This window comes from Pseudopipra pipra, chromosome 7 (assembly GCF_036250125.1).
Source record: "Pseudopipra pipra isolate bDixPip1 chromosome 7, bDixPip1.hap1, whole genome shotgun sequence".
Taxonomy (NCBI): Eukaryota; Metazoa; Chordata; class Aves; order Passeriformes; family Pipridae; genus Pseudopipra; species Pseudopipra pipra.
In genome coordinates, this window is record NC_087555.1 from 39,567,544 (window position 1) to 39,583,161 (window position 15,618).

Genomic DNA, 15,618 nt, shown 5'->3' on the forward strand with positions numbered 1-15,618 from the left:
CAGCCAGAACACATGGCCCAGCCTGGACAGCTGGCACAGCCAGGACAGCGGGTACAGCCAGCACTGCCAGCACAGCCTGCCACGTTCCAGCCTGTGGTCCAGGGCCGGAGCAGGAGGGTGGTTCGTCGGTGGTTCCTTTCTTGGCGTCCTCCGGCTCAGCCCACGGGAGGCTGCCGGGCTTCGCCAGCGTGGCTCCCGTGCCCTGTAATTGAGCGGGATGTGAAACACACCCACGTCCTCAGCAGCGGCTCAACCCACCGCCCGCCGCGCCAGCTGCCACGTGGAGCACGGACACGCACAGCCCCCGAGCCACAGCCCCCCGAGCCACAGCCCCGGGCCCCGGGCAGGGATCCCCGAGCCACAGCCCCGCTCCCCGGGCAGGGATCCCCGAGCCACAGCCCCGCTCCCCGGGCAGGGATCCCCGAGCCACATCACCGGTCCCCAGCGTGTCCCCCCCCGGGCCACAGCTCCGCTGCCCCCCCGTCGGCCGCGATGCCCCGCCCGGCCCGGGGGTGCGGGCCGGGGCCGGGCGGTCCCCGGGCTCGGGTTACAGGGCGGGCGGGTCCCGGCGCGGGCGGGGCGGGGGCAGCCCCGTCCCGGCCCCATCTCGGCCCCATCCCCATCCCGCCTCCTGCTCCGCTGGCCCGGCGGCTCCCGCGCCCGCCCGGGATGAGCGGGCTGCGGCGGCTGTTCCGCGGCAGCGGGCGGGCCCTGGCCTTCGTATTCGCCGCCTCGGTCGCCTGGGTGCTGCTCGACATGGCCGCGCTCCGCCTCTCCCTCGGCGAGGCGGGCGGGCGGCTGCTGCGGGAGGCGGCGGGGCGCGGGCAGGGGCCGGGGCCGGGACAGGGGCAGGGGCCGGGGCAGGGGCAGGGGCAGGGGCCGGGGCCGGGGCCGGGGCAGGGGCAGGGGCAGGGGCAGGGGCAGGGGCAGGGGCAGGAGCGGGCGCGGCCCCGGCGCGGCCCCGATGCGCCGCCGGGCCCGGTGCAGCCGCCCCCGAGCCCCCCGCTCGCCGCCCCCGCGGGCAGGGGTGCCGGGGGGCCGCCGGCAGCGCCCGGGGCGCCGGCGAAGGCAGCGGGGGAGCCGGGACCGGGACCAGCCCCCGCCGGGCTCGGGGCCGAGGTGCGGGGGGCATCGCTGCCTCCCCGCCGGCCCCCGGGCCCCCCGCCCAGCGAGCCCCCGCGGCCGGCCGGGCTCGGGGGGACGGGCACGGGCACACTCGGACACGCCGCCGACGGCAGCGAGCGGCGTCCCCCCGGCACGGCACAGCCCCGCCTGGCAGCCCGGGCACCGGGAGCGGGCGCCCAGCCTGGACCAGAGGAAACACACACGGGACAGAAGGAAACTTCCTCCAAAACTCGCTTCATCCTCATTAGCAAAGAGGGGAAGAACCCCGCCAGCCCCGCAGTCCCGCCTCGCCGACCCCACTCTGCGGGGAACGCCACGGCGAGACAGGAAAAGCACAAACAACTTTTTAACGAGAACGGTGATGGTGCCCACGCTGCGGCTGCCGCTGCCGGGGCCACCGCGCGGGGTGACAGGAGCCGGGAGCCGGGTGCGACGCCAGGAGCAGCTCCCGGGGCGGCTGGCACTGAACAGAACGGGCAGGAGCAGGCGGGAGCAGCTCTCAGAACGGCTGGCACGGGCCAGGACAGGCAGAAGCAGGCAGGAGCAGCTCTCGGGGGGGTTGGCACTGGCCAGGACGGGCAGGAGCAGGCGGGTGGCAACCCGGGGATGCACAGGGTCCTGTCTGTGGATGCAACGATTGCCCCGAGAGACCCCCGAGCTCCCGGCCAGTTTGGACATGCTGTTGCAGTCCCTGATGATAAACAAGAAGAAGCAAAAAGTAGATGGAAAGAAGGAAACTTTAATGTCTACCTCAGCGATCTGATCCCCGTGGACAGAGCCATCGCGGACACCAGGCCTGCCGGGTAAGATCCACTCCCCTTGCACAAATCCCTGCCTCACCCCCTGGGAATGGGCCAGGTGGCTCTGGGGAGGGCTGCTGGGGGCACCAAGCCCTCTGCTTTGGCCGTGCTACCTGTCAGACACCTCTTGCCTGTCCAAGTCAGAGCACTTTGTTGTTAAAATGTAAAGCTGGTAACTTTTGCAGGCTGTAACCCACTGAACCCTGCTACCCAAAGAATCAGGGCACACAGGGCAGGTGATGGGCTCAGGCCTCTCTGTGCCTTAGAACACTGTACCTGCTGCGTCAGGTGCAGCTCAAAGCTGGGTTTGGAAAACTCCCACACGGTTCCAGCTGTCCCTATGAAATGTATAGTTGATTCTGCAGATGTCAGGATTGCACTTCAAAAAAGTCACTCCCTCCCATAGTGCCAATAGAGGAGAGCAAGACAAGGCATGGGCAGCACCTCCCTGATGGAAGGGCAAGGGGCCAGGGGGGCTCCATCCTGAGCTGCCATGCCAGGTGGGCTTGGCAGTGTGGGGTTGATGCCGGGACTTGATGATCTTAAAAGTCTTTTCCAACCTAAGCCATTCTGTGGTTCTGTGGCAGCTGCAGGGAGGGCTGGGGAAGGTGCCAGCTCAGGTGAGTGGCCGGTTCATCTCTCACATTCAGCCTTTCCTGGCACAGATGTCTCTCAGCCCCTGGGCAGGTGGGAGACCTGCCTTGTGCAGAGACCCTCCTGTGTCCCTCCTCCTGTGCTCACAGACCGTGGGTACGGTGGGGTGGGAATTGTGCCGTGATTGTCCCCATCCCGCAGGACAGTGCAGACATTCCCACAATGCTGTTGGTGCTTGCTGAGGTGAGACCCTGCACAGGAAGACTTGGAGCAGGGAAGGAGGGAGATAGCTGGGGCTGCTTCCTCATACCACCTGTGCACAGGACCAGAGCCGTGGTGGCACAAAGCCAGCCCTGGGATTAGTGTGGACAGCAGAGCCTTGGAGCTGTGGAGCAGGAAGCAGCTCCGGGGAGTGACGCACCTGCCCAGGAGCAGAGGCGTTGCCGTCACAGGGAACACCTTGGCCAAACAGGGCACGTTCCTGGGGGTGTGTGCTGCTGCATCAGGGACCTGTGCAGGCTCTGTCCCCAGCTCGGTGGCGTGGGCAGGTACTGTTGCCAGCTCATGGCAGTGGTGGTTGGCAGCTCTCGGGAATCAAACAACACGTTACTTTTTTGCTGGTGTATTCCAGTCCCTCCCAGTTTAGACCTCAGTTCCTCTTGTGATTCTTGCTGGAGTACTGGTCTAGACCACTGAAATCTGGCCACCAGGAAACGTGTCGTGTCCCAGCCTCCAACCATGCACAGTGCTTGTTCCTTTGTTGGTGACACTGGTGCTCACCAGGCACCATGTCCCTGCAGGAGGGCTGTGGGGAGAGGCCCTGAGGAGGAGTGAGATGGGCAGGAGGCTTGTGGGGAGTGCTCCCTGCAGAGCCTGGATCAGTAGTCCTGGGGCTGAGAGAGTTAGGGAAGAGAAGGCTCCAGGGAGACCTTAGAGCCCCTTCCAGTGCCTAACAGGGCTCCAAGAGAGCAGGAGAAGGATTGTGACAGAGTAATTCTGGGGTGATTTTCATTTGCCCAGAGCACTTCTGTGAAGTCCTGAAATACCTCTGAACTTTCTTCAGAATAGGTCCCAGTCAGAAACGAGTGAGCACCTGCTGGGCTGCCCACGAGAGGGGCACTGGGGCTGTGGAAGGGGTTCCCCCCTCACCCCTCTGTTCCCCCTCCCAACATTGCAGAGCTTTGCCTCTGTATTCCACGTCTGGCTTCCCCCCCTCCCTGTGCATTTTCCCAGAAGCCCCTGAGCCTGGATGTTTTCAGGAGTGTGACCCGTGAGCCCGTGTTGCCGTTGCAGGTGCTCCGAGCAGCGTGTCCACGACGACCTCCCCACCACCACCATCATCATGTGCTTCGTGGATGAAGTGTGGTCCACCCTGCTGCGCTCCGTGCACAGTGTCCTCAGCAGGTCCCCTCCACACCTGATTGAGGAAGTCATTTTGGTGGATGACTTCAGCACTAAGGGTAGGTGAAGCTTCTTCTGCCTTTATGAAACTAATATAACTCCAGGGCAAAATGCAATTTGTTCTCTGTAATTCAATTCTGAATAGGAGAGAGAAATCACATTTTCTCCTCGGGCTGTATTGAAGTGCAGCCTGTGCTGGGGGCTGAGGGGGGTCAGAGGCCAGGTGGGCACTGGGGGTGGCTGTGGGGAATCAAGGCAGAGGCTGCTGGAGGCACCAGGCTCCAGGAGCACCAGGGAGCTGAGTCCTGCCCAGCCCACCCATCTTCAGGGTGTCCCTGGCTCAAGGGCTTGTGCACCCCTCTCTGTGCAGCTCCCAGACGAGCCCCCATGTTCCCAGTGCAGGGGACACATTGCCCAGTGCCTCAGAGGACAGGGAGCTGTGGTGGGAGTGGTGGTGAGCCGGGATCTCCCATGCCAGTGCCTCTCATTGGCATTTCAGGTGATACCAAACCTCTGAGTTGTGATGCCTCAGCTCTCTGCTGACTTCAGCCCTTAAAAATTTAGGAATGATGTAATTTCCCCACCGCTGATTCTTCAGGGGAAGTGCTCTCTCAGATGGACTTCAGAGCTCATGCCATGCACACAGCAAGCCATCAATGCAACAAAAGGCAACACAGAGGAAAAAGATTCAGTTTGCTGATTTTTAATATAATCATTATAACACATTCCTACCATTTCCCCTCAAAAGCATCTTTTCAAGTTCTCTTTACTTTCTTCCTAAGGTTTCACCTTGTATGTGCTTGTTAGCCAGGGAACATCTGAAATGCAGGGTTTGCACCCAAAACCTGGGGAGTGCAGGTGACCCAGCTCAGCACTGCTGGAACCCCCAGAGCAGCAGCAGTGGCCCACAGCAAACCTGTCACTAATGCTTCAGCCTTGGAGCCTTTCAAAGCTTTTCAACTGGCTTTTGGAATGCAAACAAGTCTATTCTTTGGAAGAAAACCAGGGAACACCAAGAAAGCCCATGGGTGAGGGAGGTCTGTGTCCAGACCGAGTGCTTGGAGCAGCTGCAGCCCTGTGGCAGAGCATTGGGATCCTGTGCCCCTGACCAGGGCTGCCTGGCACTCCCACCTTCCTCACACCCTCTTTTTCCTGAGAGTTGGCCACGAGCTGCCTCCACAGCCATGGGAAACCATGACAAAAGCACCTGAAAAGTAGAGATGAGGCACAGCAAACCCTTGTGCAGTTTAAACCCTGGATCTTTAGGTGCGGTGCTTAATATCGAGAAGTTTGTAGAGCACAAAATAATAGGTTTTAATTGCAATTATAGTGCATGAAGAAAAAAACCCCTAATTTTGGAGTCTTTGAACAGCCGGGTTTGGATCATGAAGTACCCGAGTGAGGCCACAAAGCAGCACACCCGTCACCGAGTATGGCACACAGGAGATCTCCCACAGAGATTTGCAGGCTCATCACTTCAGCCTAAACCAGCTGGCACTGAAGCAACTGGCTGTTTCCCTGGAGAGCAGGCTGGCACCACAACACTGTGCACCAGAAGCCCTGCAGCTGTGCCCAGATGTTCACATCCCAGTGCTGAGGATCCCGGTGTGTCTGGAGATGCTTCCAGGGAAAACCTGCCTGCTGCTTTTCACCCTGGAAGTGGGTGGAAATGGGTAAGTCAGCCTTGTGCTCTCCTCCTCCTCTGCAGAGTACCTGAAGGAGCAGCTGGACACGTACATGGCGCGGTTCCCAAAAGTGAAGATCCTGCGCCTCAGGGAGAGGCACGGGCTGATCCGGGCCAGGCTGGCGGGAGCAGAGGTCGCCAAAGGTAGGACAAGAGCCGTGTTCCAGCTGGTTGGGACCCCCCAGAGGTGCAGGGGAGGTGTCTCCAGCACTGGGTATTAGTCCTTCCCGAGGCACTACAGGTGTCCTTTCATCGGGATTTCTAGCTGATGAAAGATCACCCCAGATCCACCGCCTGCCCTGGCCAGGCCATGTCAGCACCAAAGTGGCCGTTTCTGTTGGAACCTGCCATGTGAAAACATGCTCTGGGCTGTGGCTGGGAGGGTCTGGGGAGCCAAGGGGGCTCGTGGCACCACTGGCAGCACCCTGAGCCTGCGGGGTGCCCAGGGAGGTTGGTCAGCACGGGTTGGGGTCACGGTGCCCAGGGCCTGATACTGCCCTGGCCTCTGCACAGGGGCAGTCCTGACGTTCCTGGACTCACACGTGGAGTGCAACGTGGGCTGGCTGGAGCCACTGCTAGAGAGGGTCCGACTGCGCCGCACCAAGGTCGCCTGCCCCGTCATTGAGGTCATCAGTGACAAGGACATGAGGTGGGGCATCCCTGGGAATCCCCAGATCCATGCTGGAAGCTCAAGTGAAATCCCTTACTGGGACCACCAGTGTGTTCATCACAGGCAGACATGACCTCAGACCTCCTAACTGGCCTCCAGCAGCATTCCACAGGGGACATGGAACGTTGCTGTACACCAGAAATTAGCATTAGCTGTGAACATGGCCCCTGTGATTATCACACACACCTCTTCCCTTTTCATGACTTTTAGTGCATGAAGAGGATTCCTGATGAAATTTGTTAAAATCCTGGTTTAATTACATACAGATATTCATCTTCACTCATTAAGGGTGACATTTCAATCAGGAATGTGACTCAGAATTAGTCATCCCCATCTTTTCTCCATTTAGTTACATGACCGTGGACAACTTCCAGCGTGGGATTTTTACTTGGCCAATGAATTTTGGATGGAGGCAGATTCCACAAGAGGTCATCGAGGCAAATAAAATCAAGGAGACTGATATAATAAGGTAAAAAAGGCAAATGTGAAAGCTTTGCAAACCAGCCTGTTCCTTTGGTAATAATTTAACAGCAAAGGCTCCTTTGAGGCCAAGTGTTTTTCCTTTGCTTGCCAGGGCAGCAGAGGCACAGATACACTGTGGGCAATCCCACCAGGCACGGGCAAAGCCCGGGAAGCCTTTCCCCCCACTCACAGCACTGCTGGCGTGTCAGCGATGCTCCCAGGGCTGGGAGAACATTCCACTGCCTTTCTCCTGCCCTGTTGCAGTTTCAGGCTGGGTAAAGCCACCCAAATACCCCCTCTGTCACAGCCACTGGCACACCATGTGCCTCTCTGTTCCCAGGTGCCCCGTCATGGCAGGTGGCCTGTTCTCCATCGATAAGAAGTATTTTTTTGAGCTGGGAATGTACGACCCAGGACTGGATGTTTGGGGAGGAGAAAATATGGAGATTTCATTCAAGGTAGGTCACTGTCACATGCCTGCACCCCTTCCTGCCTGGGTGGGTGATGAGGCTCAGGCAGGGGCTCCCCAGGGGCAGCTCCGTGCTGGAGACCCCATCTCCCCTGGCACCTCACTTAGCTTTCTGCTTCTCTCCTGGCTTGCACAAAGCCAGCACCCGTCATCTGCCCGTGTTTCTACCAGTGACTTCTGTTTCTCAGGTCTGGATGTGCGGAGGAGAGATCGAGATTGTTCCCTGCTCCAGAGTTGGGCACATTTTCAGGAATGACAATCCTTATTCCTTCCCCAAAGACCGGGTGAGAACAGTGGAGCGGAACCTGGCCCGTGTGGCAGAGGTCTGGCTGGACGAGTACAAGGAGCTCTTCTATGGCCACGCTTACCACTTGGTCTTGAAAAACGTGGATGTTGGAGACCTGACTCAACAAATCCAGCTGCGAAAGAAGCTCCAGTGCAAAAGTTTCCGGTGGTACCTGGAGAACGTCTACCCAGACCTGGAAGCTCCCCTGGTTAAAGCCAGCGGGCTGGTACGCACCCAAGGACCCCCTGTCCTTCCTTCACACGGGCTCTCAGGGGCTGGCTGGGCCCTGGGCAGCACCCCAGCACGCTGCTGCTGCACGGCTTCCCTGGCCTGGGGCAGCGTTTGGGATATCTGGTACAGCACAGAGGCTGGATTCCACCGCGGTTTTGTAAAAAGCAGGTCACGGATACAAGGGGGAATTTCCCGCTGGAGAACCGGTTTGGTGTTTGACCAGTGGAGCTGCTCTCGAGGCAGTGCTGGGACAGGATGTGCCTCTGGGCAAGATGAGCCTCCGGAGGCAGAACGCGCCCCGGGGCGGGATGTGCTCCCGGGCCGGGATGTGCTCCCGGGCCGGGATGTTCCTGAGGCGCAGGATATGCCCGCGGGGCAGGATGTGTCCCCGGGGCGGGATGCGCCCGCGGGGCAGGATCTTCCCGGGGGCGGGATGTGCCCCGGGGTCGAGAAGTCCCTCTGTGGCGGGAGGTCCCGCACCGCCCGGTGGTCCCGGGGGATCCCTCCCTGCCTCCCTCCGTCCGTGCCCGCCCGCTCGGGTGCGGGTGTGCACCGCGGGTGTGCACCGCGGGTGTGCACCGAGGGTGTGCACCGAGGGTATGCTCGGCGGGTGTGCACCGAGGGTGTGCACCGAGGGTATGCTCGGCGGGTGTGCACCGAGGGTGTGCACGGCGGGTGTGCACGGCGGGTGTGCACCGGGGGTATGCACGGCGGGTGTGCACCGAGGGTGTGCACGGCGGGTGTGCTCCGCGGGTATGCACGGCGGGTGTGCACCGGGGGTATGCACGGCGGGTGTGCACCGAGGGTGTGCACGGCGGGTGTGCTCCGCGGGTATGCACGGCGGTGTGCACCGCAGCCCGCAGCCGGCAGAGCGCAGCAGCCGCCCGCCTTACCGGGGCCACGCGGGGGGCCGGGGGACTCGGCACCGCTCTGGGCTCGGAACCTGCACCTCGGGGAAGGGGGGCGGGCTGGGGGCAGAAAACACCTTAAAGGCCGTTCTGGATTCAGTCCTGCCTCCACGAGCCCCTTGCTGGGCAGCTGGTAGGCAGAACAGGGACAGGTTCCCTTCCTAAACCACAGAATCCCGGAATGGTTTGGGTGGGACTGGACATTAAAGCTCATCTCATTCCCTCCCCCTGCCATGGGCAGGGACACCTTCCACTAGCCCAGGTTGCTCCAAGCCCTGTCCAGCCTGGCCTTGGACACTCTTCTCTGCCTCGCATAGTGACATGGGCAGTTATTAATGACAGTCCTGTGAATCCAGCAGGTTAAGTGCAGTGTAACAGCCTGTCCCCCACCTTGGGAATTTATGTCTACATCTGCATTTTGTTGCTGTTTTCCAGCTCGTTAACATGGCCCTGGCAGGATGTGTCGCTGTGGAAGGCCCAGCTCTGGCTTTTGAGGAGTGTGATGTGAACAACACGGTAAGGACCCCCTGCACAGGACTGTGTCACACTGCTTGGAGCACATGGCACAGAGTCCCTGTGCCTCCTGTGGTGACCTGCTCCCTCCCCGGGAGCTGACACAGCCCTTCCCACCTGGGAACATGGCCAGGCAATGCCTGGGAGCAGCAAGGGGCAGGAATTGCCTGTTGGCACAGCCTGTAGCCACCAACAACCCCTGAGCCAGCAAATTTGACTGGAACAGGAAAGTCTGATGAATCCATGAGCCTGCACATGAAACATTTAAATATCAGCTTGTGCTTTGTGTGCTGCTGCAAAACAGCCAGCTGCACTCTGGGCTAGATGGGAAGCAGCCACTCTGGCCAGTCTTTCCCATCCTTAGAGCCCTTTCCACTGTGTAAAGGGTCTCCAAGAGAGCTGGACAAGGGCCTGGAGGGACAGGACGAGGGGGAATGGCTTCCCACTGTCAGAGGGCAGGGCTAGATGGGATATTGGGAAGGAATTCCTGGTTGTGAGGGTGGCAAGGCCCTGGCACAGGTTGCCCAGAGAGGCTCTGGCTGCCCCTGGATCCCTGGGAGTGCCCAAGGCCAGGCTGGATGGGCTTGGAGCAACCTGGGCTGGTGGAAGGTGTCCCTGCCCATGGCAGGGGGGTGGAACGAAATGAGCTTTGGGGTCCCTTTCAGTCTCATCTGGGATTCTGTCATTCCTTCCTAGACAGTGTTTTTAGGCAATTTCTGGCTGATTGCTCCCTGCTCTGGCACAGGCGAGCATGTTGGGGGGGGGCTGTCTCATTTGGGGATGTATCCCTTTGTGCCCCAGTGCTGGGAGCAGCCAGGGGAGGTGGCAGGGCAGAGGGGCAGGCAGCAATGGGGGTGGGGGTCTGTGTGGCTGCAGCAGGAGTCACTCCCAGAGCTGATGCTGGGGCTGTCCTGATCTTTTTAGCCCTGCAGATCCACAGGACAGGTGTTCCCATGGCTTGTGGCTTTCCTCAGCCCTGGTCCTGGGCGAGGGCAGGGGCAGGCGAGCAGCTGCTCTCCCGGCTCTGGCCGTGCCCTTGGGGGGGCCTGGCGGGGTCACAGCTCTGCCCGCTCTCTCCCCACAGAACCAGCACTTCAACTACACCTGGCTGAGGCTGATCCAGCACGGGGAGCTCTGCCTCGCCCCCTCAGGTGTCCTGGGGGCCCTGGGCCTGCGCCGCTGCCAGGGCAGGAGCCGCAGCCTGGCCTGGCTCCACAGGTCCCTGGCCACCGTCCGGCCGGGGCTGGTGAGTGACGCGCTGTCCTGGGAGGGTCACTGAGCCGGGCACGGCGATGGGCACCGACAGCCCAGCAAGGGGGGCACCCTGGCCCTCTGGTCCCTGCTTTGCCAAAGGCGCCTGTCCCCCTGAGCTGGTCCCTGGCACCCCTGCCATTCCTTGGGCCCCTGTGCCAGCCCAAGGGATGAGCACCCCCACACCGTGTGCCGGGCTGGGGGCACGCTGGCACTGCCTCCACAGCAGTAACAAAACGTCCTGATTTTACATGGAAACTGTCGATAGCACTTACAGGGAGATGACTCAGTATTGATTGGCTCTCAGCTCACGGTGGGTTTTAAAGAAAGCATCTATGGAACGGAAAAGAATGGATCTTGTGTTAATTACCTGCACTGCACAAAGAGTCACGGCTGTATCTCTGTCAGGAGTTGTCCAAAACGCTCTGAAATGACATAGTTTGTAGTTAAGAAAGAAACACTCTTCATGTAAGAAAGAAAAACTGTAGCTGAGTTACACAAGGTATCGACAAGTTCCTGTGTTCAAAGCCAGAATGTCACAGGCTCACCTTGGGTGTTTGGGGAAAAATACAGGAAAATTGTCATCCACTTACTGAAAATTGTGAAATTGTCATTTCACTTTGTGAAAAATATGCGAACATGTCCAGGCAGCTGTGTGGGGCACAGACAGGACTTGTCTCCTGTTCCAGCTGGGTTCACCTCGAGCCGTGGGTGAGATGGATTTGGTGGTCCCATTTCAGTCGTGCCAGCAATAGGAGCCTGAGGGGAGCTCAGTGGCTGCTGGCTGAAGGAGTCTTGGTGCTTTACCCTCTCCTGACACCAGTCATTGTGTTGTTTAATGATGTGAAGTGCAGTTACTGTCTGCACAAAGATCCAGCTTCTGCCCAGACCCCACTCTACACGTCACGTCAGGAGTGTTTCATTTCGGTGTTACTGAGCTGATCCTGAGAGTCACTGCAGTGCCAGGCAGTGACAGTGTCCCTTGCCTGTGGCAGCACCTACAGCATCTCTTGGCTGGCCATGGGGGTGGGTGGGTAAATCCAAGTAGATGTGAAGAACTAAAGGATGGAGATCACTCAGACTCTTAATTCTTTCACAACCCAATGTACTGCCCCAGCATTTGAATTACCTGACATCTTTTTCAGCACAGTAACTGTGCTTTGAGTTCATCAGTAACAAACTGCACAATACAAAAATCCACCTCCTGCTGTACATTCCCCGTGTAGCAAATGCCATCAGAGTGAGTCCCTTTGGCACGCTGACAGTGAGAGAGCTCATCTCTCCATTCCCAGTGAAGGAAAAGCCAGAAAGCACAGCAGGTGTGCTGTGATCCTGGCTCAGCAACAGGTGCAGGATTGGATCCTGCCCCAAAGTCTCTGTAAGTCAGCAGACATCTCATATATTAGGGACATTCCAAAAAAGGGCACACCATAAGGAATAGGTTGGACTCGATGATCTCAGAGGTCTTTTCCAACTTAATTGATTCTGTGATTCTGTAAACCAAGCTTTCTTGGTAAGCAAATTGAGCTGATGCTGCAGGGCACTGGAGCCTGAGCCCCCCTAAGCCTTGTCTCTCTCCCCTGCAGAGCGACCACATCATCTCCGAGCACCAGCACCTCCCGCAGCCGTCTTGCTTGGAAGTGGATCCCTCTTACAAAGCCCTGAGGGTGAAGGCCTGTGACTCCACAAACCCTTATCAGAAGTGGCAGTTTGGCAATTACCACGTGGACTGAAGGGAGCCCAGTTGCACCAGGACTGCTGTGGTTCCAGCTGTGGGCTCAGCGAGGGCACACAGCTACCAAAGGGGAAGAGCCTTTCCAGGTGACAGTGGAAATCCGTGATTTAATGCCAGTGTATGGAGGGAGCAGAACACCAAGAGCAGCACCTCGGGTTTGACAGCGCCTGAACAGATCAGCCCCGTGCTCCCTCACTGGGGGAGACTTTGGCAAAAACTCACTTTCTGTATTATTAAATGGAAATATTTTTTGAAGTCCCCATCCTACTGTGAGCAAACATCCCTCAGTTCCCCCTGACAGCAGCATAAGCTGCAGAAATACTTCCAGGTAAGTCTGTAAGCAGCAAAATGGGCTGCTTATTCCTCTCCAGAAAATGGAAGTTTATTGACCAGCACATCAAAGGAATCCATCGTGGTGCCCACACTGGGTCCAGCCACAGGCTCCCACCCTGGGACACCCGCTGGCTGACAGGTGAGGACCAGAGCTCCATGAGGAATTGATGGGGTATCCATAAAGCCACTTTTAATAGCGGGAGGGGAATGTTGATGGGGTTACCCGGGGGCTGTGGCAGAAGCTTGGAGCAGGCCCTGCCCGTGCCATGGGGACAGTGAGGGCACATGTGCCTGGCTCTGCTTGGCAGAGAGAGGGCTGCTGGAGGGGGGATCCAAAGGTTTATCCTACTTCTTGGCAGTGGCGCACAGCAGTGGCCAGCCAGGGAACTCCTCACTCCAGGTGGCCAGGCTGTCCCACCCTGGGGCTGCCAGCACCACAGTTGTGTCCCCAAGCCCCTGTGGCTTTTTGGGGGCTCCCCACAAGCACTGGCACTTCCCTCGGCCCAAGCTGCCTGTCATGGCCAGGATCTGCACACCAACTGCCTCTGAACCCACTGTCATGGGCAGGTTTTGTCCTTACTGTGAAACTCTTGATCTCCAAAAGCCATCACCAGTCATTGATGGGACAGATTTGAGGGGAGAATGAATTCTGTCACCTGTCACACTGCCAGGGCAGTGAGATCCAGGGTATGTAACACCTGGGCATCCCAGGCAGGGTTTCCCCCCCTGTTCCCATTGGAAATTCCCACTGTGGGAGGCTGCTCCCTGTACTGCTGTGGGGTCATGGGGGGAGGCAGCACTTCTCCTCCTGCCCCCTGCCCTGTGCTGAGGTGAGGGGCTGCTCCAGCACAAGCCCTCAGGGTACCCAGGGCTGAGCATCGCACTGGCTGCTCACAGCACTGTGACCATGGCCGAGCCTCTGCTGTCCCACCTCACACACCCCCGTACCTCTCCTTTGGTTCTTCAGAAGGCCATGGCATATTGTTGCCTCTGATGTGGTGGATCAGTGCTGACAGCATCTGACAGGCTCAGTCTGCCAAAATATTGACTGGCCCAACAGATTTTCCCAGTTGACTCCTTTTGCAACTGTCTTCCCGATTTCCTCTCCCTCCTTCAGCGCAGCTAGCCCGCAGTCACTATCAGAAAAATGACACAGACGACGTTTGGGCAGTCAGCTCGTATCAGGAGCATGAATTTCATCAGATTCTGTTTGCTGACATTCAATCACTTGTCACCGAGCAGGCACCAGGCAGTCGTATGTCACGGTCACATCCCATCGCCAGCCCTGTCACTCGCACGCCGGGCCCCGCTCGTGTAAATGCTCACTTCCACGTTGGATCTGTGCTCCGGGACTGGAGGGTGCCTCGGGGCTGCTGGCAGTGAGCTGGGGCCGTGCTGTTGCTCAGCACTAGGAATGTTCCGATGGCACCAGTCAGCCCAGTCTTCCAGAAACAAGAGCATTTTTCCGGCAGGCTCGGCAGCCTGGTGAGGGGCGTCGGTCCTGCTGCTCCCCACGAGCTGCTCCCGCCGTCCCCACGGACACACCGGGGTGTGCGTCGCTCCTCGGGGCACTCAGAGCCTGGGCTGTGTGAGCAGGGAGGTCAGGGAGGAAGGCACCACAGCGGGAGAACCACTGCTTGGAGTGGGGATGGAAGCCCCTGATGTCCCTTGTGTCAGCAATGGGAAACAGGCACAGCTTTTCCAGAGGAGAGCAAATGCTTCTGGAGCTGTGGTGGGGAGGGACACGGCACATCGTGCTGTGCTTCCATCACTGAGTGCCCTGAATCAAAGTGGTCACAGTGGGAGGCCCCATTTGTTATACTCAAAAAAAAAAAAGGTTTAAAAAGAGGGAATAAATGATAATAGGTGAAGCTGCTTCCTCTGAGTGCAGTGAGTTAACTGACCAACATGGACCCTCTCTGGGGGCTCCTGCCCGAGTTACTGCCAGGCTGAACCACAAAGCCTCACCCCAGAAAGAACCCTCAAAGCTCCAATTCCCCCGATTTTTGGCCGTGGTGGATCCCAGGGCAGGGCAGGGCAGTAGTCTGGCTGGCTGCTGCACCCACAGCTGCTGCAGCTTGTGGCATCTGGCATCAACACCCTCCATAAGGCTCCAGCTCTTACCTGCTGTCAGCCCACATTTGAAACAGTGGAAACACAGAGAAAGGCTTTTCAGGCTGAGCTGGGGCTGTGACTGCCATGCCCTAATCAGCCTGAAAGTGCCTCTGCTCCAAGGGACAAGTTTCCAGATCTCCAGGTGTCCCTTTACCTCACATGCCATACAGGCACCTCCCTGCCTGGCTGCTCCGTGTGCCCCATCCGACCCACTGACCATGGTGATGGCCACAGGGCAAGTAACCCACCTCTGCCTCTTCATTACCTGTGAACCCGTTGCTGTCCACCCCACACCCACCCACCCGAAGGGTCTGGCAAGGGGAGCTGCTTGTGGGAAAGGCCCTCAGGCCCCTAGAGCATCCCAGCACTTTTAATTTTATTTCTCCAGTTACTCAGGAAAGCAGGAGAGGGCGTTGCAGCTCTCGGCTGAGCAAGTGCTGCTTTGCAAGGAAGGTAAAAAGTGAGTCCCTGGTCATTGAAAGTCTCAGGGAGCCTTTCCCACTGAAAGGTCTGGAAATGGTCTTAAAGAATGATAGATTCACAGAATGGTTTGGGTTGAAAGTTCATCTTGTTTCATCCCCTGCCATGGGCAGGGACATCTTCCACTAGACCAGGTTGCTCCCAGCCCCGTCCAGCCTGGCCCTGGTTGGAATTACCATGACCACGTCTTTAAGAGGGATGTGTCACCCCAGAGCAGCCCAGGGCAGCTGTCAGTGGGAACAGACCCACAGTATAAGTTGGTACAAGCAAAGCTCAGAACTTCCCCAGGCCAAGGAGCAAACAAACAAGTGTGAATGGCACAATGAGGGCTGTGTCTGCTGGCACAATGCAGAATTGCCGTGTATTATTTTCACGTTGCCAATAAATAATTGCCTTTATGTAGAACAAGAAGAATCAAAACGATATTCAGTGCTGCTGGAGATGTAAAACTAATCCTTAAAAAGGCACTTATGGCTGCAGGAGGCCTCTGTATAACTCTGTCCTTACCTCCTCTCCCTTGCCAGCTGTTCTCAGCTTTCCCAAATGCTTTCTGGGATGACA

At 58.5% G+C, this 15,618-nt stretch overlaps 1 protein-coding gene across 1 annotated transcript; it reads left to right on the forward strand.

Annotated features, from left to right (window-relative positions):
* Window positions 1-669: 669 nt before the first annotated feature.
* On the forward strand, window positions 670-12,391 carry GALNT5 (polypeptide N-acetylgalactosaminyltransferase 5). The gene is made up of 11 exons (XM_064662062.1): window positions 670-813; window positions 901-1,928; window positions 3,813-3,979; window positions 5,629-5,748; window positions 6,118-6,253; window positions 6,624-6,743; window positions 7,077-7,194; window positions 7,394-7,717; window positions 9,066-9,146; window positions 10,228-10,389; window positions 11,981-12,391. Exons 1-11 carry the CDS (start codon window positions 670-672, stop codon window positions 12,125-12,127), a joined length of 2,547 nt encoding a protein of 848 aa, XP_064518132.1. The 3' UTR covers window positions 12,128-12,391.
* The last annotated feature ends 3,227 nt before the right edge of the window (window positions 12,392-15,618 follow it).

Coding starts and splice junctions, on each gene's coding strand:
- GALNT5 (XM_064662062.1), top strand. CDS start 670: ATGAGCGGGCTGCGGCGGCTGTTCCGCGGCAGCGGGCGGGCCCTGGCC. Junction 6,254..6,623: donor ATCAGTGACAAGGACATGAG/GTGGGGCATCCC, acceptor TTCTCCATTTAG/TTACATGACCGTGGACAACT. Junction 6,744..7,076: donor AAGGAGACTGATATAATAAG/GTAAAAAAGGCA, acceptor CTCTGTTCCCAG/GTGCCCCGTCATGGCAGGTG.